The sequence below is a fragment of the Protopterus annectens genome, chromosome 14.part0, assembly GCF_019279795.1.
Source record: "Protopterus annectens isolate FY-2018-M chromosome 14.part0, PAN1.0, whole genome shotgun sequence".
Classification (NCBI taxonomy): domain Eukaryota; kingdom Metazoa; phylum Chordata; order Ceratodontiformes; family Protopteridae; genus Protopterus; species Protopterus annectens.
In genome coordinates, this window is record NC_056748.1 from 693,607,725 (window position 1) to 693,635,549 (window position 27,825).

Consider the following 27,825-nt stretch of genomic DNA (forward strand, 5'->3'; position numbering starts at 1 on the left):
ATAGGTGGGACTTGGCTCCTTATTTGCCTCTTGGCTAGGACCCCCATCTGCTGGGCCTAGTCAGGCTTGCTGAGGTCCATTAGGAGGAATTAAGTGCTGATGAAAGGCTTCTTCTTTCATTCAGATAAGAGTGGTTACCCTCGAGAGCAAATGGAATGTGTTACCCTTTTGGTTACATGGGTTTAGGCCTCCAGGTGTTCTGGGTGCCTGTTACTGGATTTTGTGTGCATTTGTGGGGTGAGTTGCAGGTGTTACCTCATGTCCTGCATGGAGGGGTTGTAATGGGAACTCAGCACGGACCCAGATATTGGCCCTGCTTGATTCAAGCTGGGTCCCCATCCCTCTAGAAGTCATCCGCTGAAGGACTCAAACTTGTAATTTAACAAGCATGCATGACAACAGTGGTGTCCCACTGGTACGTAACCCTGTAGCATAGGACTGTTAATAATGGGAGTTCCATTTCTGGCATCGCTGCCTTCTGTTAATGGTTTGAAGTTTCTATTTACCACTGGTGGTCTTTTACTACTACCCTCATTTTAGGGAAAGTTTGTTTTTAGCCCTCCCAAGTCATTTTCATCTCATTCTCTGAGTAGAAACAGGAACTGGCTGGAATGAGGAAAATTCTTTCTCCCAAGAATACTACTTCTTATAGGGGCTTGCTGCCAGACGGCATAGGTGATGGGTTTGGTTTGCAGTTTGCTCCCGCTATCGGGGAAAATGAGGGACTTTTAGTCTCCTTCACCCAGGGGGTGGTATAGCTCCCAGTGCACCACTGAGCACTTTGCCCATTGTCAGAAACAGTAGTTTAATTCTTGATAGGCTTAGTCACCACATAGCTGGGATCCTCTGTACCACTTCACAGGCAGCCTTTCTTGTTTTGGCTTTTGTAGTTAGGACTTTTTGCCTTGGTGTTACTCAGTGCATAGCTTTCCAGCTAGTCCTAGTGTGGTTACCAGTCTCCTTCTGCCCAGCACCCCCCCCCCATTTTTGCTCTTCACAGCTGACCATCACCTGGCTCTAGTTCCTCTCCTCATCTAGAAAGATTACCAGACCCACTTAAGCCTCACCAGGCAATCCTTGAACCAGGTCCAAGGCCATTGAAATGTTTGAGGACTCTGGGAAAGTGCTACACTGCTACCAGAGTATGTTTTATCCTGATTTTCTCCACACTGCTTGCCCTTATTAATACTCTAGGGTTGGACCATGCAATGGGCATCAGCACTGAGCTGCCCTTCAGCAGAATTCTCCACTTATCCTCAGGTAGCATCAGACAGTTGTTTCCTAGGTCTCCACCAGTGAAATCAAGCCTCAGCAGTGTGTTCCAATTGAGCACTCCCCACCCCCAGGATGGACATTCATATCCTCCCTGCAAGCACTTTAAACAATCCAGCAATTAGTCAGAACCCATATTCTATCTCTCTATGCCACATTGCTGGTTTTGTGCCCAGCTGGTCTACTGCTTGAAGATTGATCAGCTGAGCCAAGAATCCATTAAGAAGTGTATTCAATGTTCAGGGGAGTAGCATGCTCATTCATACTTTAATGTTCTTACTTTATCAGTTGATATCTCAAGAGGACTGTCTCTGATGGGTCTGCAATGCTCTCCATCTATCTTCCTGCAGGTGAGTGCTTCTAAAATATGATACTGACTGCTTGGGCAAGTATGTATTTGTTTATCACTTTAGTAATCCATCCATCCATCCATCCAGTGTTGTCAAGTCACATCAAACTCATGAAACATGACCTAGCAGACCCACTTGGATCTCTGTTTAACCACAATCTCCAGACAGGCTTTGGCCCATTTTTGTTTATCAGCAAAACAGCAGCCAAACAAGAACATGGGCTCAAGTGACTTCCACCACCAACAAAGGGTATTATGCTAAAAATCTGAATCCAAAAAACTGGAGGAGAAACAACTTCAAAAGGAAGACCTAGGTCCTGTATGTTTTAAGATAATGTATCTAAACGTGACCTAACTGCAATTGAATGTTTGGCTTTTCGCAAAGGTTGGAATTTTATTCCTTCCAACCGAGCCAACAAGATGGATACTATCAACAGTTTCAGGGATTATGTAAGGCAGCTAAACTTTAAATTAATTTTCAAAAATCAAGGTTTAATCAGTAACAAGTTGTGAAGCCTAGTATTTATAATCCACCTCTAAAGAAAGAATTAGACTTATTTTTAAATATGTATGAAGTTCAAATTTTGCAAACCCTTGATAAAAAAACATCCTTCAGGTATTATAATATGACTTGTGAAGAAAGGACTGCTTTTCATGCTTTAAAGAATGATGAAAGTATACTCATTTTTAAAGCAGACAAAGGGGGAGCTTTGGTCATAATGGAGAGAGAAAATTGAGTTTGAAATGCTTAAGTTATCTGACAAAGATTTTTATGACTTAGTTTCTTTTAGATAAGTTAAAAAAAATATTATTTTATAAATTGTATGGTTGAAGAATGGTTCTGCACAGGAAGAATAACAGAAGCTACAAGAAAGTATTTTATGATTGATAACCCTAAAGTCAGCCGAATTTTTGGAATACCAAAAATTCATAAGGATTTGAATAGCCCTCCTTTAAGGCCAATAGTTTCCAGTACTAACAGTAAAACTGAGAGTATGGCCATGTATCTTGACAAGCACTTACAGCAAGTTGTAGTTAAGAACAAAACTATTAGACACTTTTGATTTTGTCGACAAACTTAAAGTTGTCAAAATTTTAGACAGTAACTCGTTAGTCACTTTAGACATCAAATCATTATATACGGTCATACTGAACAAAGAAGATATGGACACAGTTAGGTTAGAACTGATGAGATCTAAAATGTTTTCCAGTAATATGGTGTCTCTATTGATGGGATTGTTGGATATTATTTTGAGTTACAATTTCTTTAGCTTCAACAATCAGTTCTTTAGACAAACTAATAAGAGTAGCTATGGGGGCAGCAATGGCCTCCAGTTGCGAAAATTTATTCATGAATGGGTGGGAAATCACCCATATTCTTGGTGGTGTCTACATGGACAAAAAAGTCACCATGTTTCGTTTTATTGATTACCTGTTTTTGGTTTGGAGAGGAACGGATACTACTTTGGAAAGTTTTACAATGCATTTAAACAATGTGTGTAGCTATTTGAAATTTACTTACTAGTATAACCAAGTTTCTATTAATTTTTTAGATGTGTGTGTTTTTAAGGTAGGGAATAGACTTGCCACCGAAATTTACAAAAAAAGAAGTTTAGAACAATTCATATTTGCATTTTAGTAGTATGCATCCTTATAAAACCAAAATAAACTTAGTCAAAGGTCAACTGATGAGAATCAGTGAGTTAACTGTTAGTGAGGAGGCTTATGCAATAGAAAGCAATAATTTTTGTGACCACTTACAAAATAGGGGGTATCCACAGACTTTGGTTCTTAATACTAAGTCTATGGTCACACAGCAAAGAAGTGCAACTACATCTAAAACGCAAAAAATCAGAACTAATGACCATAAAATTAGAATTCCTGTAACAAATAGTTTGGATTCCAGTGTTATAAAAAATATAATAACCACCTGGAATCTTTTTAGAGGAGCTCCTAATTTTACAGAAGTTATCGGTAATAAACCTCTTTTTGCACAAAGAAGGGCCAAAAGCTTTAAAGAACTTTTTTCAAGAAAAGTTTAATTTGCCCAAGGTTAGGAACAAAAGGAAAGGCATGATCAAATGTTACAGTTGCAACATGTGCAATTTTCTCTACACCGAAGAGAGACAGGTATTAACAACATGAAAATTTATATTAATGAGACATTCTCTTGCAAGTCTAAATCTGTGGTATATTTAGTATTCTGCACAGCATGTAAATGTTATTACATTGGAAGAACAACACGTGACTTAAACAAGAAAATGTATGAACATAAGTATGACATTTCTATAGGAGACGAAAAGAATGCATTAAATAAGCATTTTAAATCTAGAAACTGTAAGGCTGATTTTAAGTTCTTAGTTTTAGAAGCTTCAAAAGATGTGGAATTATGCTTTAACCCTGAAGACAAATTAGGATGGCTTGAATATAAGTGGCAGGTAAAATTAAATGCATGCCATTTTCCAGGCTTGAATAATAGGGAAGAGTTCATTGTTTCTGAAACGCAAAGGGTTAAAATACTGAGCAAACCTGTCATGTGACTTAATTGGTTATTTAAATGTTTTGTAATTGTATTCACTTCAGTTTGAAGAAGTCTCTTTTAAGACAAAAGTGCTTACTGAAGTTCTGCTACTGTTAAAGTGGATTTTTCTTCACTAGTTTTATTTTTTTCTTTTGAATTGTTTGGTTAAACCAGAATTGAATTTCACTGTTTTTCGGTGGAAATCAAACCTCAGCAATGTATCACAGTTGAGCACCCCCCACCCCACCTTCAGGATGGACATCCTTATCCTCCTTGCAAGCACTTTAAACAATCCAGCCATTAACCAGAACCCATATTCCATCTCTCTGTGCCACATTGCTGGTTTTGTTGCCCAGCTGGTTTACTGCTTGAGGATCGATCAACTGAGCCAAGGATCCATTAAGAAGTGTATTCAGTGTTAAGCAGTAGCATGCTCATTCATACTTTAATGTTCTTACTTTATCAGTTGATATATCAAGAGGACTGTCTCTGATGGGTCTGGAATACTCTCCATCTATCTTCCTGCAGGTGGGTGCTTCTAAATGATATTGACTGCTGGAATTTTTAATTGGTTGGGCAAGTATGTATTTGTCTATCACTTGTTAGAAATCCATCCATCCATCCATCCATTGTTGTCAAGTCGCATCAAACTCCTATAGTGATCCCATGAGAAGCCAATGCTATCCACATTTTACTAGGCAAATAAGCAAGAGAGGTAAGATTCCCAAGTCTTTCTAACACGCACACGCACACTCGCACGCACACATCTATGGTCAGTTTAGGGTCACCAGTCTGCCTACTGCATATGTTTGGGGTAAGAAGAACTGGAGAAAACTCCTGAAGATAGTGGGAAGATATTCAGAACCAAACCAGAGAACCTCTTGCTGTGAGACAATAGTGTTGTTCACTGCACCACTGCGCCACCCCTTGTTAACAGTCGGTTTGCCAAATATTTATTGATTTGAAGGTAGGTGCTTGCTGATGGCAAGGAGGCAAACTGTTGAATCAGTCGGCACAGAGATTAATGTACTTATACAATCAGTATGTGTTGTCACTACTTGTGTCATCCCCACCACCAAGTATGCACACTCCAGAAAAAAAAAGCTAAATTCTGATTGATGGAGAAGATGGTCTTGACCATGGGCCCCAACAAGGAGGATCTTCTTCAGAAATCAACTGTTACCCATAAGAGAGAGTTTTACTGTTTCAACTGGCATACATTATTTCTGTCCCACCATAGTTAAGATGGATATTGTGGTAATTAATCTTGAATATATCTGCACTTAAACTGGAGTACAGAGGGAAACTGGCTCATGTAGCATCCTTTTTTCTGCCACTGCAATACTGTACTGTTAGTTGCACAAAATGGTGGCCTTCCTCACTCACTACTGCACAGAATGTTGATTTTCTTCTTCACTGTTTTCTTCCTCAGTGCTCTATCTGTTCCAAGTGCTACTTATCTCGGACAGAGCTCCGTCTGCATGAAGCTTCTAAGCATCGTGGAGAAAAATTGTTTGTATGTGAAGAATGTGGACACCGTGCTTCAAGTCGTAATGGTTTACAAATGCACATAAAAGCCAAGCACAGGTATGCAGACTGCTTTACATTTTACAAGGCTCACATCTGTCCTTTCTATTGTAAAAATAATACCAGAGCAAGGGAGGCCATTTTTCAGCTTTGTTACTGTGTTTACTTTCTGGTGATGCTGTTATTAGAGCAAGTGAATTTTCATTTCAGGGTTTGTTTTTTTGTGCACGGATAGTATTTTCCTTCTTGTCCCTCACACATTATCTCTGTCTCTAGCTGAAGATGAACAACCTTACCCAGACAGTCCCAGTACATGGTGGCACAAAATGAAGAATGTCATCACTCTTAGTGTGTTCAGGTAACTGCATTACATAGTGAGTGTAAACACCAGCTGCATCATGCCAGAGTATTTTTTTCCTTCATAGACATATTGGCATATATCAAATGACCTCATAATCTTCATAAAAAAATGTTTTAAAGCAAATAAGGGCTGCTAAGCCAACCCATTCATCAGTTTCCCTTCCCGTTGGATAAGTTTCAGGTCATACTTTCAACCAAAAGCTTACTTGAATTCTGTTAGAGTTGTTAATCATGCGAACTCTTCAGGGAAGTGCTGCAGTCATCCACCAACCTGTCTGGGAACTGCATTTACTTTGTATCTTCTGTTTATGCCCCCATCCCCCACCCACGGCCAGCCTTAGGCATAGGCGAACAAGGCGACCACCTAGGGCGCAGTAAAACCGGCCTCGTAAAGGGCAGAATTTTATATATATATATATATATATATATATATATATATATATATATATATATATATATTTATTTATTTAAAGTAATGTACTTTTTTTCTTTTGCATTCTTCTTGGCGCCCTGTCTCTGAGTGAAATAACAAAACCATAGGACGAAGGGAAGGGGGAAGCGCCCTCCCACTTTTATAGCATCAGGCTGGCTTCAACAAGTAAAAAAAAAAAAAAAAAAATTCTGCCGTCATGTGCGGAACTTAATTAGTTAAGTGAAGAGAGGGTTTAAAGGGACAATCCCAGTGCTGAAAATTGACACCCACTTTAATTACGTCATGTTTATTCCCACCCACAGTGTCAATCTACTTTGAAACTCTATCTGGCATCCTTTAATTTGTTTAATCCAAATTTATTTACCAGAAAAAATGTTTAAGGGGAGCATAGTAAGTATTGAAATGAAGACTGTTACGCAAAAATATGGATAGTGGATATGTATGATTTTATGTAACATGAAAACATTGTTTTAATGAGTTGCCGTTACCGCAACCACGAGTATTACGCGATCACGTTTACTAACTTCTTCCACAGACCAGATGCTACATTCTTAGCATCAGCTGATGAATAATTGTTATTTTAGTGCAAATTGCTAAGTCTGGAGCATTAACTTGGTAATAACAATGCTTCAGACTTAAATTTTACAAGAATTAATACACTCAAGTCTTTGCTGCTCTGGTTTGACCAACAGGTGTTGTCATGTCAGCATTACACAGACACAGCCAGGAAGTGGTTTGAGTAGCTGATCGCTGCTGTATTGTTACTGTGTAGATCAAGAGGTACATTTATATGTCTTTTACAGTTTCATAGTGTTTCACTTAGGCATCAATTTTAAGTTTATGGTGAGTAGTTTCTATTGCTGCATTTCATTTTCACTGCCAGAAGTTTCAATGATTCCATTTCCCATACTGGCAAAACAGCACTAGATATAGGAAAAAGCACAGTGATAGTGTTTTTGCATTATCTTTTTTATATACATATTGCTTAATAAGAAGACAGCAATTACAAGGCAAGTAAGTCACAGAAGCTTTTGTACCTTGCAGATACATGCTTTTATAATGTACCTCCTGCTTTATAAAGGCAGAGCAGGCACATTTGGTGATGAATTTGTGGTTGTTCATCCAATCATCCAGGTTAGTCGTGAAGGAGATGAGAGTGTCTCTCTGGGTAACATATAAGGGTAGTTTTAAACTTTGGGTAATATATCTATAGCTCCAGTGTGTTTTTCTTACAGGTTGGTGGAGAGTTCAATTCTTAGTTCTAGTGTTAGTGAAGCTGTGTATGTTGCTTAGCTGCAAGACAACAAAGAGAAGTGGATCATTCATCATACAGAATGCAAGACTTTGAACTAAACATAAGACTCTCTTAGAAACTTATAGCAAATAATGGGCTTTAAACCTGTCATGGTAGCTAAGGGTCTTTAGCCAGTGATCTTTTTGTTTATGATGCACACTGAGCCCTTTCTAGCTGTGTGAAGTGTCAGGACAGGGGCATACAGAGGGTGGTATTGTACTCTATAATTGGTTTAATTAGACTACAGTACAGTGGAACAATAACTTCTTTAAATTTGGGTGAAATACCCTTAGAATATCAGTTGTGATAAATAGAATAATTTCCTAACTGCTAATGGTACATGGCAGTCAAAAGGGAGTTGCAAGCCATTAAAATATATTTCCTAATTGTTGACTTCAGTGCATCTCTTGAAAATGGACACCATATCAGAATGAAAATGTCAACATAGAATACTATAGTTTTATAATGTAGTGTACCATGCATTTGATGAAGCTTATGATTAGGTTTGAAAACATATGGAGTAAAAATCCTTTGAGGGACATTAAATTTGTGTGGTGTTTCCCCTATCATGGTACCTTTCACACTATGTGATACATTTTATTCATAGTCCTCCTTTGTACTGCCTTTTGCTGTCGCTGGAGTTGCAATTTCTCTTACTTTTCATATTAAATTGCTGTTCTATGACTTGAAAATGGCAGAAGTAGATGGGGCAACCACTTAAAGTCTGATATTTTTATATATATATATATATATATATATATATATATATATATATGTATAATTATACATACACACGTGTGTGTGTGTGTGTGTGTGTGTGTATATATATATCTATATATGTCAGCCATCAGCCCTCTGTGATCTGCTTGCTTATCTGATCCCTGCTGGCTGGCAGTTGTTCTCAGATCACTGAAGCCATAGTCCATGCTCCATCAATTTTTTTTTGTTATGCAGATGTAACCCCTCTGCTGAGTGGAAGACAAGTTACCTATGCCGCAATGTTAGTGCAGAAACCATCACACCTTTCTTATGCAAGTATCAATTCTCATGTACCTACAATGAAGGCTACCACGTTTGGAGCTTGGTGGATGAACACCCATCCCTTGGCCATTTTTGATTTTAATGTTAAGTAGGAAGAGTGGTAGAAAGGGTTGCTATATAGAAAAGGATATAGGTAATAAAGGGTTACAGTGTACAAGCATACAAATTAAAACAAAGTTACCTAGGTGAGGCGCATGTGTATGACCATGTTTGGTTTAGGTGTTTTAGTAAGGGTTTGAAGCTGGAAAACTTCATGGTCTGTTTTAGGTATGTTGGGATGGTGTTCCATAGTTTAGATACATAATTAAGAGTACAGTGAGTCACCTGCTGAGTTATTAGACTTTGTTTTTATTAGTAAGTGCTTACTGGTTGAGCAAAAGTCTCTTCCTGGAAATAGGTACTGCAGGGTATCTTTTAGTGCTGGATATTTTTCTGTTGCAGCCAGCGGGGTATTTTACAGTCATTTCCCAAAAAGATGAGAAATGCAGTAACAGGCTGCTCTCAGTAGGCGCTAGGTGTACACAGTGTGAGAACTGGGAAGCCAGTACCAGCATACTGGCATTCTACAGATTTTATTTATTGTTTTCTTTTTATTTATTTATGTATGTATGTATGTATGTATTTATTTTGCTAAGAATGACAGGGAGGTGGGAGTTGCTTCTGGAATCCAAGTGAGGGGACTTGGGAGTGCAACACCAGCATACTGTAATTGTGCCAATCTCTCTCTCTCGCCTTTTTTTTGTTGTTGTTGTTAGAGTCTTGTGTGTTGTTCTTGCTTGTTGTAACTTGTTTTGAGCTAGATAAGGATTATCACAAATGCTAATTACACTTGTAATATTTATGCTTAGGCTATAATAAGGATTTTATTCTGTCTTTTTACCTTTTACTTATGCATTTATTGGCTTTTTACTTTGTTTTTGTAACCAGTATTGTGTAACTCCAAAATTCTACTTCTTATCTCCACATAAACTTATCGCCTGATCTCCAGGCTGTATTTATGTAGACATATTGCAAATACTATATTGCATTCTTGTGTGTGTGTCTATCTACTTCTCTATCTATATATATGTACATACATACACATAAATTATCTTTTATTATTTTTCATCTATAGTTCATTGTCCCTGTAATGCTTTATTTTATTTCATCTCTACAATACCTGTGTAGTATACATTATCTTGTCAATGACATTGTATGATGTGAATTTTGTTATCTCACTACAACTTAAGCTGATATTGAAATTGTACAGTATTGTACAATGCCATGCCCAGACAGATAAACATAGATAGCTAGATATATAGATAAATAGATAGATTAATTACTATTGCATACACTCAATTGATCATTCTTAGGTCAACATTTTCCAAGCTTTACTGTTACTTAAACAGTGTGATGTACTGAATGATCTCCCAAGTAAAACAGTCAAGGATATATAGTTGATTACAGTAATGTTCCACTAATGTATTACTTTTTCAAGAAGTGCACCTTTTGCTTGTGGAAAATACCACGTTAGCTAGAAGTGGTTATATGTCATTACCAGCTTCTTCTCATATATAATTGGGGCATGGTTGTTGTACTACATAAGAGAGCACAACATATTTAAGTTGTAGGTTCATTTGAAGGCTTAAATGGGGCTCCCTGCTACAATTTTCAGATATTACTCTAGAATTGCAAAGTGCATAGAAAATGTAAGCAGATTATTATATTATTAACATTTAGCAGGGTGTTTTATTTATAGTAGGTAAATTTAACTCTTTGTCAAGATAAAAAAGATTAACATGGCAAATATAGGACATCATTAACAGGAAAACTAACTTGCCTTGGACAGATGTGACTCCATTATTACAAAGCAAACCCATGATTTGAAAATAAAGGTTAATTACAGAAGTTTTGAGTGGCCTTTTATGGTTGACATTTTCTGAAATGGGTAGTTATTGATTCATACATTTTGTTTCATTGGTTATTAAAAGAATGTTTAAGACTACAAATTTAAAACCCATTCTAACAAGTGGTGCTGTATTATACAAGGAATATAATTTAATACAATCAGGAAGGTGAATCAAAGAACAAATATGTGTATTCAATGCCCTAAAAAGTGTGCGCAAGTAGTCTGTTTTGAAAACATTCCAAAGGTAAACGTAATCCTCAACTGGTCAGATGCATTTTCTATGAATGTGGGTTTTCATGTATTTTAATGAATGTGAGTTTTGCCGTTTCAATGAGTATGAATTTCAAGGGCAGAGAAGTTTACTGTTCATGCTAAGTGTGTGTTCATTGCGAGACTGTATTGTTTGTTTAGCAAATGGCTATCTGTGTTTGTGTTATTTTATTTCAATATCTGTAAACATTGTGGAAGTAAATAAGAAAACAGTATGCAGAACAGTGTGTATGGCAACTGGTGAGAAATAGCCAAGTAATGGAACACTGGGATGGCTAGGGAGGGGGCTGCTGCTGGAGGGTAGGGGTTGCTGCAAGAGGGGTTGCTCTGGGGGGGTGATCTGTTACCTTGCTTAGGGCCCTATTTGACCATGATCCAGTTCTGGTATTTAAAGTAGGAAATAAGTACACAAAAGTAGTTGCAGTTTAACTACATTACAGGGTATCTTTTTCTTCTTATGCATTTAAATGATTTAAGGAAATTATTGAAGTGGCTTTCTTGGAGAGTGACATACCTGTGGGTGTGGCTCAAATAGGGTTGTTTCGTGAGTATGTTGTGGGTAGGGCGTAAGGGACGCTGGATCACTACTTCGCCTAGGGCTCCATTTCAGCTAAGGCCGGCCCTGCCCCCACCATTCTTATAAATCTGATATTGTCAACATGATACTCAAGCCTGAAGTCCCAGAAGGTACTCTCAAATGTTTGTCACGTTCATGTTTTGCCTCCTTTCTTCAAAACTGTATTTAAAGGTGCTCATTGTAGGAGTCACTGCTACAGTATGATTCCTTATCCATATGAGTTAGCTGCAAGTGGACATTCTCCAGTTTGGCTTTCAGAGCTTTAAATACATCACCAAAGTGGGGATGGAATTCTTCTTTTAATCCATACTCCTATATACTTAATTTTATCATGTCCCCATAAGTATGGATATTGCTGAATCAGCTGGTATGTGGGTACATAATTTACTGCTATTGCGTTTGTTTTAGCTTCATTAATTTTGTATCCTGAAAAGATTTGAAATTGTCTCAGTATATTCCACAACACTGTAATGTCCTTTTCTAATTTCATCAGGTATGAAATAATGTCATCTGCAAATAGAGCCAGCTTGACTACCATGCCAGTTATATCCTTGAATTTCTGAGTCCCTTATTTTCTTTGCCAATGGCTCTAAATATAATGCAAATAAAGGGGGGAGGACACCCCTGCCTGGTTTCTCTGCTCAAGCAGAGATTACCAGAGAGGACCCCACCCACTTTAATCTTCACCTCCTAATCAAGCTTATAATTTTATCAAGGAATGCAAATGCTTCCATTGCTCTGCTCATAAAGTCCCAGTTTACTCTGTTAGATACCTTTTTCTGCACCAAGACCCACCAACAGCAGTGGTATTTTCTTGCATTCTGCTCCCCTCTAAATCACCAGTGTTCTGTTAATGTTGTCAGATATTTGCCTTCCCTCCACAAAACCACATTGATCCAGATCTGTCAATTTTGGCATCACTTTTGCCATTTTTTTTAGCCATTATAGACCTAATCACTTTATATTCATGGTTTAGTATTGAAATGGACTTGTATGAAGCTGGATCTGATGAATCTTTACTGTCTTTAGGTATTACAGCTACCACCGCTTTCTTCCAGGATGTCAGTATTTCCTCCTCCTCTTAAAATACTGTTAAACAAAACTTTCCAGATCTTATCATTTTTTTCCCTCCTAGCGTCCAAACTTCCATAAGAGTACCATCTTTTCCTGGGGACTTTCCTGTAGATTGGTTATTCATCACCATTTTTATCTTGTCTCCTCCTGTCCTAACTGTTAGTAATTGAGCCTTCTCTACCTCTAACCATGGTATATTTATTTCATAACCATTTTAATTTGTAACTTTTCTTGACTTCCATATTTCTCTGCTTTGTACAGACTTTCATAGAATTTCCAAAATATTTCTAATACTTCTAGAGGATCCCTTGTTATCTTCCTTGTTATAGGCTCTTTAAGCATGGTGACAGCCCTTTGTTTTCTTTTCCCTGAGGTGTTGTGCTAAGAGTTTTTGTGCTCTAGAGTTATCATCAAAAAACAATTGCTTGACAGCAGTCTTTCTAAATGCATGCATATTATCGAGGTTATCCTGTATTTTCTGTTTGCATTCTGCAGTTGCTCCTCTTCTTGTTTTATGAGATTCCCCCTATTTTACAGTACTTTTACGTTTGTCAGTCCCTCCCTAAATAATTCTTGTTACTTCTTAACTATATCTCCCTTTCTGTTATTTCCACCCTGTTTTTAAACTCTACTTTAATTTTATCCCACTCCCTAGATGTATTTTCAGAAGAAATTTCATCTTCTATAATAGCTCCTGAATAATTTCCCATTCCTTAAATACCTCTGTCTCTTCATTTTCTAATCTGAAATACCATTTTGTGTTTTCCCGTTATGTTGATAACACATGAATTTTTGGAGCCCTGTAAGTATACACACCATGTGGACATATGTTTGTCTTGATAATGTTTTATAGATGAGACAGTAGCATCATTTGTTACTGGCTCTGTAGTGTACATTATTTTTTTATTAAAATAACTGAAAATGATTTGACGCATGTTTAACTTTAATATGTTTGTGTTTTATATTTTCTAATAAACACATGTAAGTGACTTGATCTCCCCTCCTGCGTTTGTGATTTTGTTGTGGTTCAGAAATATGTGTGCCCTTGTAACCTTTAGAGGTATATTGTCTGGAGCTTTGTGTTTCTGGTAAGATCACCTGTAGTAAGTTGATATGAGAGAGAGGAGAAAACTTTTACCCCACTGTTGGTCCCTGTAAAGAATCTGAGAACCCTGCACAGAGTGGAGGTACTGGAACCCACCCCTGAACAATCCTTAGGGTTGACAGTTGTCAGCAAGTGCCTAGCTCGCCAGGATCAGCCAGAAAAAGCTGTGTAAAACTGCTGTGTCAACTCATCACCCAGATTGTGAAAATTAACTGGTGCATTGTTATTCAGGTGTCAGGATGAATTAAGATGAATGTTATTCTGGTGACAGAAACTGGCTCTTGAGACATGGATCTTCAACACCTCACAGTTAAAGAAGGAGCCAAAGCTTCTGCAGAAGGCTGAAAAGTGCCAGCTACATTCAGTTAGTCCTCCATCCATAGCACTATTTCTGAAACAGGCTTATTAAGTGGGGTGATATCGCTGACGACAACAGCGACCCTTAGAAAAGGCTCCTGACAGATGTGGGGGTATTCACAAACGCATACAAGCACATCCCACTACATGACATACATTTGGACTTTGTGCCTTTTAGATGAGAATTTCACCTCCACTGACTTATCGGCCCTAGGTATGTGTGTGTGTGTGTGTGTGTGTGTGTGTGTGTGTGTGTGTGTGTGTGTGTGTGTGTGTGTGTGTGTGTGTGTGTGTGTGTGTGTGTGTGTGTGGTACAGATGAACTTCAGCGGCAGGGCTAACCACCTGGCGGTGTAAACCTTTGCTCTAGACGATTGTCATTATTGGTGACGCCATGTGCAAAAATGGGAAAAGGGGTTGAAGATGGATGCACTATATTTTATGCATGTGTACTCCACATTATTTAACTTTCTTGGAGACTGTGGTTACAGTGGTTGATATTGTACCACCTGTAACGTATGTGTATATCATTAAGAGAGTCTGAGGCATTAGCCTCTGTCAGAAATCCCAGGTGTACATTATGGGGTCTGGTATCCTTTATTTTATTGTGCAGTCTGTGATGCTGTCTGGTATCCTTTATTTTATTGTGCAGTCTGTGATGCCATTGAAATTGCCACATGCAGTCTGAGTCTGTCTTGTTTGTGTATTTTCAAACATAGTTTGTTACATAGTGTCTTTGTCACCAGTCTAAACACTACTTCTGAATTTAGTCTGTACACCGATCACCAAGCTAGTTCTTTTCACATGCTTTCTAAAGATAAGGACCCCATTGAGGTCCCATTCTTTTTTTTTTTTCTCCTTGTAATTTTTCATGTCATCCAGGAAGGGGAAATGTGAGTCTGGGAGGCAGATTCCCCATAAAGACAGACCCAAGAAGTGCCTTTTTTGTTTAGGTTCTACTTACAGCCATACTTGGTATGATATCTGTCAGACATTTCTCCCTAAGATAACTCCACAGCCATTTGTCTTCCTTTCTATTTATCTGGAATACCAGCATCTGAAGTTATTGACTCAGGGTACCATGGCGAAATCTACCCGCCCCAAAGTTCAGCCCACCTGTTAAAAAAAGCTAAAAAATCACGTACTGAACCTGTTGCTCTCAGCTTCCACCGGGCATTTCCCTTAAACTGGATGAAGAATCCAAGGACCGCCTGGTGCTGGCACCAATTCCCTCTGCCACAGCTGAATTAGAGGCTGACACAGAGCTGCCTACACACACATCCATTGAGGCTGTGCATACATCTTGTACAGATGTAGAGGGGAACCACAGCTGATTATGTCTGAAGGGCCTATGGGGATTCTCCAAATTTTACTTAGGGAAGAGGTGCCTGGTACCTTCATTGAATCGAGGTGGGGTCTGACCCTCCTAAATTTGTCCAGGCAGATGTTCCTTTAAAAAAGAAACCGAAAAGCAAGCAAGTAAGTGGCTTCTGGGGTTAAGTATCCTCACAAAGAATGGTAGGATTTTACTTGAGGGCTGTTTAATGCCCTCATGGCTCTGAAACCCCCTCAGGGATTGTCTGTCCCTGCTGCTGCTCCCTGGTCTTCACCACATCTTTGAGATCAAGGGATTCTGATTTTTCTGATGAAGAGTCAGATTCTAATGAACAGTCCTTGGCATATTCCTCATAAATTCCACACAAATATACTCTCCTTTGACTTTGGGGTCTGATTTAAGAAGACTCTGCATCTCCTGACTCTCCTGTTGAGGAGTTATCCCCTGAGGATACAGTGGTCCATATGATGGAGCACTGTATTCCCAAGTCTCAGAGATTCAAAAGAGGTGTTATGAACTCTTGTAGATGGACTTACTCAGACCTTCTGCAGTTCTTCCTGTTTTAGCAACCCTGTTGGACATATTTGCAGTAGCTTCTCAGGCTCCTGATTCTCAACCCCTGGCCCCTAAGAAGCAGACAGATTTTGTAAAGTACCAGAGGATCATAAATACATGTATAAAAATCCTTCATTTGTTTCTGCTGTTGTTTCCATGTTTAATTTAAACAATTAAATTTTCTGAACAGCTTTCCTCTTCCAAGCTTCTGCCTGCTGGCAGCTGTGCTGTGGAAAGATATGAGGAAAAGTGTATACTTGTACTACTTTGGCTTTTAGGGCCATTAATTATCAGACCCACATGACTAGATATGTCGTAGCTCTTCTCTCCCAGCTGGGGGGAGGTTGACTGACATACCTTTTTTTTAGACAGTAAGGCTTCTGCTTACTCTTCTGAGTTCTTCCTTTGAGATAGTTCACCAGTCTAGTAAATGCACTGATGCCTCCTCTAGATCAGCTGCATCTAGCTATCTTATGAGGAGATAGGTATTCCTGGTTGCACTTACAGGATTTACCTGAGGACATTAAGGCCAAACATTTAGATTCTCCCTTAGACAACCCAAATCTTTTTGGCAGTGCTGCAGAGTTCTTTAAAACCCTGCTAGATAAGGACAAGGTTATGCAGGACCTCAAGCAAATTGTTTCCCCTGTAGCCAAGTTCCAGAGGAATTAGCCTTTGAAATATTTCTTTGTCCATAAGCAGCCTTGACAACCTGCTAGAAGTAAGAGGGTTTCTAAGCAGATTTTCTCAGGTAAACCCACTCAAAGTTCTAGAGGCCAAACTCCTTTTTTTCCAGATAAGTCTGACTGTACCTGGCATCCAGCCTCCCCTCCCCTCGGCCAGATTCCCCTGTCCCTCAGGCTAACCCTTTCCTTCTATTTTAGGCTACAGATAACCGCAGATGCCTGGGTTCTCACCATCATCCAACAGAGTTATATTATGGCTTAGAAGTCCCTTCATCAGCCTCCTCCTTGCCAGTTTCCTCATTTTCCTCTGGTTTTGCGAGATCTGGTGAAACGGGGAACCCTACAACCTGTTCCCTTGTCTCAACAGGGAATATTTTTTTTATTCCAGAATGTTTCTAGTTGCCATGAAGGAGGGGTCAGGGAGGCCCATTCTAGACATGTCCTATCTCAACACCTTTCTAAAGGTCCCTTCCCTTAGGATATTATCTCTTTAGACCCTTTTCCCTCTTTACTTCCACAGGCTTTTCTGTTCTCCCTGGATTTTAAGGATGCTTACTTCCATATTCCTATTCAACCTCTCCTCAGGAAATGTTTACACTTCTGTTTCTTCCTCTCATTATCAGTTTTCTATGTTGCCTTTTGGTCTTTCTACAGGTCCAAGATTATTAATCAAATATCTGGGGCCTGTAGTAACCTTCTGCAGACTTCAGGAATTCAGATATTCCCTTAACTGGATGACCTTCTGATTCAGGCTCCCTTTCAGCAGTTCCTGCACAATGTGGGATTCACCCTTAATCTCATAAAATTCCATGTTGATTCCCTCTCAGGAGTAAGTGCTTTTGGTTGCAGGACTCAGACCATCCCAATGTTGGCTTCTCTTCCACCTCCCAAGAATCCTGTCTTTACTTATTTCAAGCCTCTTCTGCATTTTAATTTCTTCCTGCAAGGAAATTTTTCAGAGCCCTGGGGTTCATGGCATCCATCATTCCTGTGGTTCCTTTTGCCAAACTCCATTTGAAGAAATTTCAGTGGTATCTCAAGACTGTTTGGCTCCAGCACTGCCACCCTCTGGAGTTTCCAGTCCCACCTTTACCCTGTCTCAAACTCAAACTTCACTGGTGGATTCAGCAGATCCCCCTTAATCCAAGTCTGTCTTTTCAGGCTCCTCTTCCTACTCGAGAGCTATACACATATGCTTCCAATTGAGGTTGAGGAGCTTCCTCCAACAACCTGAAATTTCAGGGTCTTTGGTCGCAGTAACAGATGTCAAACCACATCAGTATCGAAGAGATGAGGGCTCTAATACTAGCTCTTCAAGTCTTTCACTCTCTTTGTGTTCCAGGTCCTCTAAAAGGTTTTAGGGACAGTACCACAGCCATGTGGTACATCAACAAGCAGGTGAGCACAAAGTCTTACCTTCTTTGCTGGTTGGCTTTTCAGTTCTCAAGTTTTGCGACACACCATCACTTTGTTCTTTCCGGTGGTTTACATCCCGTCAGAGCACTAGTGGCTAGTGGCAGAGACACTGATAAGGTCCAGGTCACACCCTCACAAAAATCATGCTTCACAGAGATGTGTTTCTGGGCACTGTCCATCAGTGGGATATTCCTTAAGTAGATCTTTTTGCTTTCTTCTGAACAAACAACTTCCTCAGTTCTGTTCCAGAGTTCCAAGCCCACTGGCTTGGAAAATGGATGCCATGTCTTTTTCTTGGAACGGTATGTTCCTTTATGTCCATTCTCCTCTTCCTCTACTTCCCAGGGTCTTGCACAAGATCATGTGGGACATACCCAAAATTTTGCTGGTGACTCCATTTTGGCCCAAACGGCACTGGTTCCCCCTTCTCTTTCACCTGGCCAGTGGCAGTCATCACAAGTTACCTCACAGATGGGATCATCTCCGACAAGTCAAGGGGTCTCTCATTTACCCTCACTTGTCCACACTTCAGATGACACTTTGGGTGGTAGGATTTTAATTCCTTTCAGGCACAAATTTTCTGAGTGTGTGCTTCCGGTTTTGCAGGAGGCCAGAAACCCACTACTAAAAAATCCTATGGGGCTAAATGGAAAAGATTTTCAATTTGGTGTCTCAAGCATAACCATGACCCTTTTTCCTTTGCAAGTCCCTACAGTTCTCTGTTTTTGTGTGTGTGAATTGCTCAGTATTGATTTAGCACATTATTCTGTTAAAAGCTTGTTTGTCAGCCATTTCTGTCTGTCTGTCTTTAAGTCCACATTTGAATTCTAGCTTTGAAGTCGAACAGTTCCTAAATGGCATACTTCATATCAGGCCCCCCCAAAAAAAAGACCTTAATTTTGTTATTGAAAAATTGACTCTGGTCCTGCCTTTTCTTCTCCCTGCAGCCATTGAACTTTGAAGACTGTATTGTTGGTGGCTCTTACTTCTGCCAAGAGTGCTTCAAAACTCCAAGCCCTCATGGTGGTTCCTCCTTATTTGTTTTTTCACAAGGACAGGGTTTCTCGTCATACTAATCCTCCTTTTGTGCTCAAGGTGGTTAATGATTTGTCCTTGAATCAGTCTGTTCATCTTCCTTCCTAGTTTCCTTCTCCACAATCTGCTAGTAAGAAGGTACTACACACCTTGGATTTACATATCTGAGTAATGTCAGAGCTGTTTGAGACAAAATGCAGCAGGATATTTTGCTTCCTTTCATGCCAGAAATTTGGGTTAGGCAGTGTCTAAGCAAATCATCTCCTCCTGGATCTCTAAGGCCATTTCTTTTTATTTTCATGGCAAGCAGCTTTCCTCTTCTTTTCTTGGACAGTCTACTAGGGCACTGGCCTCTTTTGTTGCCCCCCCAAGGGTCTGTGTACAAGATGTAATTTGGAAGCTGCTACTTGGACTTCTGTCTACACCTTTACCAAGCATTGTAAAGGATGCCATTTCCAGGGCAGGATTTGCTAGAGGCATCCTTCATGGGTTTGTGAAGGGCTTTTCTCTGCCTTCCTCCTCACTTACTTTCCAGTAGTTTTTGTACTCTCCCAAGTATAATGAATATTACATCAGTGATAAGGAAAGACATAATCTTACCATAACAGTAAATGTCCTACTTCTCACTGTTGCAGTATTCAGTCCCTCCCTCCTGCCCCCTTTATTTTTCTGTTGCTCTACTACCGACCAAGGGGTTTCTTGTTGCATCCTTATCTCTGTTCTGTTTCCCTTTGTGGATGGGCATGTTCTTGTTGTTTTGGGGTTGCTCTGGTTCTCCTGGGACAATTCAGATGTCATTTCATATCACTGTTGCAGTATTCTTTACCACAGGAGCATACAGTGATGTACGATGCTTGTAAGTACTAAAGGCTTTGGTACACTGGCCAGAAATTTGGCTATCCTTGGCAGAAGAGTAGGTAAAGAATACTGCATCAGTGAAGAGAGGGACATCTACTGTTATGGTAAGATTTTACACAACTGTACTCTTGAGTATTGGGCATCCATGCATCACATATGTACCTTACGGCTTGCATGTAAGACATACATCTGATGTACAGCTCCGCAAAGGAGTAAAGGCTTTGGTATGCTGGCGGGATATTAGGCTGTCCTCTGCAGGATATCCTAAGTGTAAGGAACACTGCAACAGTAAGAAGTAGGACATATACTGTTAGAATAAGATTTACACAGTTTACTTTCTGCATAAGGTGTGACTGTAAGAATAAAAACAGATGTCCTGTATTTAAATCTATGTAGGACCTATGGGTGAAAAAAATAAATGACTTTGCTAAAATGTGTTAAATGGAAGAGATTTTAATATTTTCATTTGAGGAGCTTACATATATTTTAACAAAGTCATGAAGATAACCTGTCAGCAGAAATTATGTTGAGAAAGGGCACAGAAAAATGCAGGAAATAAAATGTACAAAAAATGTACCAAGATAATCAGCTGGAAATAGGGAAAGAAAAAATAAAGTAATTACTGAAATGTGGTGTTTGGACTAAACCTTTGGTTAGGTAGTAAGTTTGGAAAAGAGGACTGGTGCCATTGATTTGTAAAATTAATTACGATGGTCATATTGTATAACCATGGGGTCTGAGAGTGTAACTGGATCATACTTGTTTTTCTGATATTTACACAAATAGTTGATATAGTAAGTGCTCTGTTAGTTTTGAGTCATTTGTCTTGTCAGAGATTTGACATGTTGAATAGAATTCTCAGTGTGAACAACACAGTTATATTGTCAATAAAGAAATGTGCACCCTGATGATTTGTTTAAAGAGTACAAAAATGTATTTACTGGCGTGGACTATTTGTCAGGAGTTTCATATTCAGACACGCCCTGTAGTATTTCTTCAAAGAAAGTTCCAGTAGATTTGAAAGGCATAGAATCAAGAAGGAGCCAAACCTTGTGGAGTATACAAGCTGTAATTAAGAAACAGACTTGAGCCTGGGGAATTCCAAGATGGCTGCTCACTGAGTAACAGCCTGTTTCTAGCTCTCCCAATGTGAAAACAGAAACCCAGCAGAGAGGCCAGTAGACTTGTATTGTGGGTAAATTTCAGTAACAGGCAAGTAAGTGCACTGCCTGGATGCCAGGAATAAAGAAATACAGAACATCTGGGGAAAAAATCAGCTACAAAAAGTAAGGAAGAAACACTGACTTGGGAAAGTTCTGCAGCTGTTCATAAAAACAATGATACCTTCAGACATGACTTCCAGTAACCTATAGGAAGATGTAAGACAACTGCATACAGACCTGGTTAAACTAAACACTGATGGAGTATATCAATATAAACTGTAAAAGGCTGGAAAAAATTGAAGTAGCTTTAAACAGATAGTCAGATGAGAGGATAAAGCTGCAAAAATCAGAGGTCAAAATAAAGAAAAGGCTGGCTGAATACGGGACTGCTCAGGAAGAGATGTTTACAAAAATAATAGAAATAGAGGACAGAGCACGTAGGAAAAACCTGATATTTTCAGCTATACCAGAGACCCTGGAAGGAACAGACCACATTAATTTTACGAAAGCACAAATAAGCAGCTGGACTGGTATTCCACAGCAGGAGTTTATTTGAAAGGGCACATTGCATGTCTGCTCCAAACCTAACTATAAGAAAGCAACCTAGACCTTTAATAGTAAAGATGCAATCCTACCAGCAGAATGAGTTCATTCTGACAAAAGTGTAGCAGAAGGACAAAATACTAAGTGGGAGACTGCACAGTGTGTATGGAGAATGATCACTCACTGTACACTAGGCAGAAGAGGAGTAAATTCATGCCACTATTCAGGGAATGTCGAGATGCATGTGTGAGATTCAGACTGCTGTATCCAACTGTCTTTAAAGTATTCTTACCTAGAGGGACAAAATCATTTTTTGATGAAGTGCATGCTAAGGAGGAAATACAAAAGTTTGTCCAACAGAAAGTGAACTGTGAAACAGAAGGAGATTCTGCTTCTTGTTCTTCTGGTAAGAAAGACCACAGAGAGACAGCACCTGTGAAACATTTTCCTGTATTTCAATGGAAAATGGTGGAGAGAGGGAAGGGCACAAGAGTTGACTAGAAGAATCGAGAGTATGTTGGAAATTAAGAAAAGACAGGATTTGAGGGGTAATTGGCTAGGCTTAAAATGGCCCACAAGGACAGTTAGCCTAGTAGGAACCTATAGAAGAACAGTAATAAAATCAGTAACTCAATGTGGGATTACAGTGCAATAATTATATTTGTAAAATATGACAGAACAAGAAAATCTGGAAATGTTGGACTTTTTCAAAATTTCTTGGGTTTATGGGGGACTCTAAAGTATATACCCTACTTCATGTCATTAATGTTCAAAAAAATGCTTTGGAGAGGGAACGCGAGGGAAGAAAGCTAACTCTTAAGTAAAGAAAACATTTTCTTTTCTTAATAGTACTGTATTTGTGGTGTATGGTTTTCTTTGCACACTAATTTTAAGTGTAATGAGGATTGTAAACAGGTGCTTCTGTTTTTCTTTCTCCCCTCTTATCCCTTTTTTCTTGAACAGTTTTGAGAAATATAAGCAATGCAATGTAAAAAAAAGCCTGGTTAAAAAGGCATGACAAAGTTAAAATTAATGTGCTTTTTCATTCTTGTATGAGGAAATGACTGTATTAAGGACCTTATTAGACTGACTAGTTTTAAGAGAGAGCAAGTAAATGGAAAAGGAATATTGAATATTTAGAGGCTTTTTTCTAGCAAATGCATGTATACTTAGTAGCAGTTCTGCAGATGGTCTTCATGTTTCCATGGAAACAATCTAATAAAGAGAAACTGGCTGTCTGGTTCTCATGTCTCCAAGGAGACAGTCTGATAAAGAGAAGCTGGAGACAGTCTGATGGAAGGGGATTGGCTGAGGGATAAAAAGAGAAATTGGCTAGGACATAATGTTCTCTGAAAGCAGTCAGGGGTTTTTCCATCTGGGAGAGCTTTAAAGATGAGACAAAACCATTTAGACTTGAAATAATGTTTTCTCATTTTTGTGAAATGCAGTGGGGATACCAATACAAACAGGTGCTTTTTTTCTTTCTCCCTTCTCTTTTTCTTTCTTCAGTTTTAAGAAATGTAGGCACTGCAGAGTAAAAAACAGGGAGAGGAAAGGTCTGGTTAAGAGAGTATGACAAAAGAAAAATCAGTGTGATTTTTTCTCATGCTTGCATAGGGAAATAACCGGGTTAAGACCTTAGGCATTATCCAGTAACAAGTTTATTACAAATCGTGTAAATAAAAAATAGTGTTAAATATTGACTTTTTCTGGTAAACAATGTACCCTTAGCAGTTTTTTGTCTGGTTTGCATGTCACTAGAAGACAGTTTGATAAAGGGAAATGGCTTGAAGAAAGTGTTTACTGAAAGCATTCAAGTGTTTTAACTGGGAGAGCTATAAAAATAGGCAAAATCAAATAGCACTTACTAATAACATAGGCTGTACCATGCATCTTAGCATGACTAGCCTTTCTTTTTGGTTAACTCTAGCCTGTCTGTGTGGCTATCAGTGTAGAACTTTTGTTCTTATTAGGAAGCAAAAACTTTAATATTTGAAGACGTATATAGTTGTGCGTGTGTTATTTAAGTCAATAGTTTTTTTGGGGGGTTGTTTGTCCTGTTCGAGGGCTTTCAATAAATAAATAAATAAATAAATAAGTTATGTAAGATGTGCCATAGGTGCATAACAAGAAACAACTGTATAAAACACCAACCTGACAAAAAGTATATGCATGTAACATGAAAGTTGGAACAAGACATTTAACAAAAAAAGGAGTTGTACATAAAAGGTGGTAATAATAACTATGTAAGAAATTGATACTTTCAGTAGTGTCTTTCAATCTTTTATCTTACAGATAAATATAAAAAGAAAGAGTAGTGAGCTACATTAAAAAAAATGTAGAGTGCCAATAGTTCTGCTACAGGAGACACACCTGGAAAGAACTGAACATGCGAGTTTGATAAAGAAAGGTTTTCAGGATGGTTATTCAGCGGAATATCTGGAACAGAGGAAAAGAGGAATACTTGTATTAATTGCAAGAGGAGCTCCAATAGTGATAGAAGAAGGGAAAAAAGGTAATGGAAGATGTATAGTACTAAGGGGCTACTGGCAAGGAAGGAGGATTATACTGGCATGCATTTACATTACACCTAAAACTGCTGTAATGGAGGTTAAGAAAATTCTGGGAGAAATAATCAGTTTTCAGCAAGGAATATTACTTATAGGTGGAGAATGGAATTTGGTTTGCAACATCTGTTTGTTCTGATTTCCTGCCAATGAGTGTATCATATAACTAATTTGTTTGTAGTTAAAAGCATTCTCTAGAGTCTATTTGCTCCTTCATCTGTTTAAAACTTTCATTTAGTGGCTCACTGCTGTTTTTTTGCTGTGATAAACATTTCTGTTTTTTCTGTGTTTTCTGCCTAAAATAGTGTAGCTAGTAGCTGTAGTATATACCCCCTGTTGATGTCTTATTCTTATACTTGATGGCTTTGCAGTTGCCCACCCCTACTGTAAATTTGAGCTGGGACACTACTCACAGTCTAGTGTCATTAGCTCATTCTACATAATACAGAGAGAACTTTTGCGAAGGCCAACCCACTTAGTTTCTTAACATTGAATTATCTTCTGTTCTTCCCTTTCTCCTTTTCCACTTTATATATTAAAAAAAAACACTTTGCTAGAATCTACCATTGCTAGAATCTCCTTGTGTTCTGACTGAGTGTTCTTCAAACAATTGGAAATAAGTATATTTTTGGCACTTTTTAACTGTTCAGAGTTCTGTACGGTCTTAATTGTTGCTTGACTTAATTATTTATATATTTGCTGGCATTGTTTTCTGATACTTTGCCTCCATTTTGATTTTTTCCTAATTTACTGCTGTCTGCACTTGTTTTAGTCATTTTTTAATTTAATTGCATTTATGCAAACTGTAATTGCATTAATATTGCTACACACTCAAGTGTGCTAACTTGCACTGTATTTGAATTGTTTTTACTGATGTTTTAGCTGATTTTCTGTATTAAACCCCCCCCCCCCAAAAAAATGTTATAAACTTGTTTCCCACCTTTCCTGTAACTAGTCTAGCCCAGATACAGATTTTCTGTATCCGGGACTGTTTGTAAGCTTCTAAGCCCCCCAAGCCTTTCTCTGTTGGAGGGAAGCATTCTAGCTTAGCAGTGGGAGTGGTAAGCACTAGGTAGACTATCTACCACAAGATAAGTTGTTTCTGGCCCAGAAATTGTAGTTTATTGGCCGTTTGGGCAGTTTTTCCATCCCTTTCAACTTTCTGGTTTAAAACCCCGCGTTTGCATGGGTTTGCACTTGTTTAAACTCCACTCAGCAGCGCCGAGCTGAGGTAAACTATTACTGGTGCCAGAAAGCCTGCTCTTCAGTTTTTCCCTTATATCTTGCTAGTTCTTTCTCTCTTGCACTTCAGATAGCCTAATTGCTTTGCACTTCAACAGGTTTTTGTAGCAATTACTATAGCACACCTAAGTGCCATCAACATTAGTCGTTCTTCACGGAAATAGCTCCAATACTTAGTAGTTATGACCACCCCTCCTGGCATGATTAAAGGGCAGTTCCCCTGTGCTTTCTCTTATTAACCTGGTGCACTTGGGCATTCTGAGACAGTGTAGCAACTGCCTTATGTACACAGACAACCCATTCCTCTTACCTCCCAACACTCAGACTTGTGAGAGATGCACTTATATCACCAAATTGGAAGCTATGCACTCTCCAGCCAAGACTGGACTAGCTGGTCAAGATGAGAAGGTTAACACCTGCACCGCACCACATGGAACACAGAGCCCTGCAGAACACCCACTATCACATCTCTCTCATAAAAACATAAAACACACACCTACCATTGTGGAGGCTGTCAATAGAAATTTACCCAAACAGCAGAGACCTCGCAAGACAGAAATGCATTCAACCACCACAACACAGCACAAACCACAGGACACACAGCTCATCTCCACAGTGTGCCTCTCAACCTAAGCCTCTAAAGCTAAACACCTTGCCGGATACACTGATCATAGGTGACTCTGTAGTAAGGCACACAGATGTCCCACTCACTAGGTTGAATAAGGAGAAGATAACAGTCAGCTGTCTATCAGGTGCCAGAATCCGACACATAACACACGCATTCAGGTCACTCCACAACAAGTACAAGTATGACCCTGTCATTGTCCATGTGGCTGTGAATGACGTGAGACGCACCTCCCTGGACTACATGAAAAGAGACATGGTGGGCCACGGATTATGTGGCCCAGGCAGGTATGACACTAGCCCTGAGCAGCATCTTACTGTCACCCAGAATGATACCACAGTACAAACAAAAAATGATGTGTGTAAGCTCCTGAGGCCCCCAAGCCTTTCTGTGTTGGAGGGAAGCCTGCTAGATTATCAGTAGGAGTGCTAAGCACTAGGTAACCTGTCTAGCAAGTAATGAGTGGTTTCTGCCCCAGAAGTTGTAGTTATTGGCTGTTTGGGCAATTTTGCCCTTTTTTTCAACTTTCTGGTTTAAAAGCCCGCATTTGCACTTGTTTCTGAACCATAACTAGTTTCTTAACCGTAACTAGTCTAGTTCAGATACAGATTCTTAGTTTCAGCACTTGAATTTGCTTATTTGTGCTCAGCACTTGTTCAGAACTTGTTGTAAGCACTAAATAAGCTACAAATTACTACAGCACTCAACCTTCCTCATTACCTAGAGGAAAACGTGTACTTACTTTCCTCACTTGCTTAGAGAAAAACAGCTCTTGTACTCACTTTCCTCACTTGTCTAGAGGAAAATAGTTTTTTATTCAGGCATGTCCAAGGGTCAGCTACCAGTGTTCTCTCCTGTCTATCTGATGAATCTGGGATTCTTGGGGCAATGTAGCAATTGCCTCATGTACACAGACAACCCTCTCCTCCTACCACCCAACACCACAACCTGTGAGAGATGCACTTATCTAGCCAAACTGGAGGTAAAGCTCTCTCCAACCAAGACTGAACTTGACAGTTAAGAGGAGAAGATAAACACTTGCACTGCACCACACCACATTCATCACATAGACCCACTAAACCTGCACCACCAAAATCCACACACAGAAATAAAAATAATTTGCGGAGGCTCTCAATAATAATCTTCTCAAGCAACAGAGACCTCCAAAGCAGAAACGCAAGCAACCTCCACCCCCCCCAACACAACCCAAATGACACATAGCCCACAGACTGTGTGCCTCTCAACCACAGCCCATAAGGCAAAACAATGTACCCAACACACTAGTCATAGGTGACTCTATAGTCAGGCACACTGATGTCCCACTCACCAGGCTAAACAAGAAGGTTACTGCCATCTGCCTGTTGGGTGCCAGCAGCCGCCACATAACACATGCACTCAGATCACTCCACAACAAGTACAAATATGACTCTGTCATCATCCATGTTGGTGTGAATGACCTGAGACGTACTTCCCTGGACTACATGAAAAAAGATATGGAAGAGCTCTCCAATCTTGTAGCCCATGCAGGTATGACCCTAGCCCTTAGTAGCATCCTGCCATCGCCCAGAATGGTACTGCAGTACAAGGACAAAATGATTGACTTAAACAATTGGCTAAGCTTCTGGTGTCGTTCTAAGAGGATCCAGTATCTGTCTGCCTGGGACGACATGGTTGCGATGCTTTGCCAGAGATGGCCTGCACCTGTCACCCCTGGAATTCCAGATGCTAAGGC

General features: G+C 39.3%; 1 protein-coding gene across 2 annotated transcripts in view; it reads left to right on the forward strand.

Moving 5' to 3' along the window:
- ZBTB48 (zinc finger and BTB domain containing 48) overlaps positions 1-27,825 on the forward strand; it is an 823,012-nt gene that overhangs the window by 646,232 nt on the left and 148,955 nt on the right. For both annotated transcript variants that reach the window (XM_044056423.1, XM_044056424.1), the window contains one exon: positions 5,575-5,729. In XM_044056423.1, the coding sequence (XP_043912358.1) occupies positions 5,575-5,729 (155 nt within the window). The remainder of the gene's footprint in view (positions 1-5,574; positions 5,730-27,825) is intronic.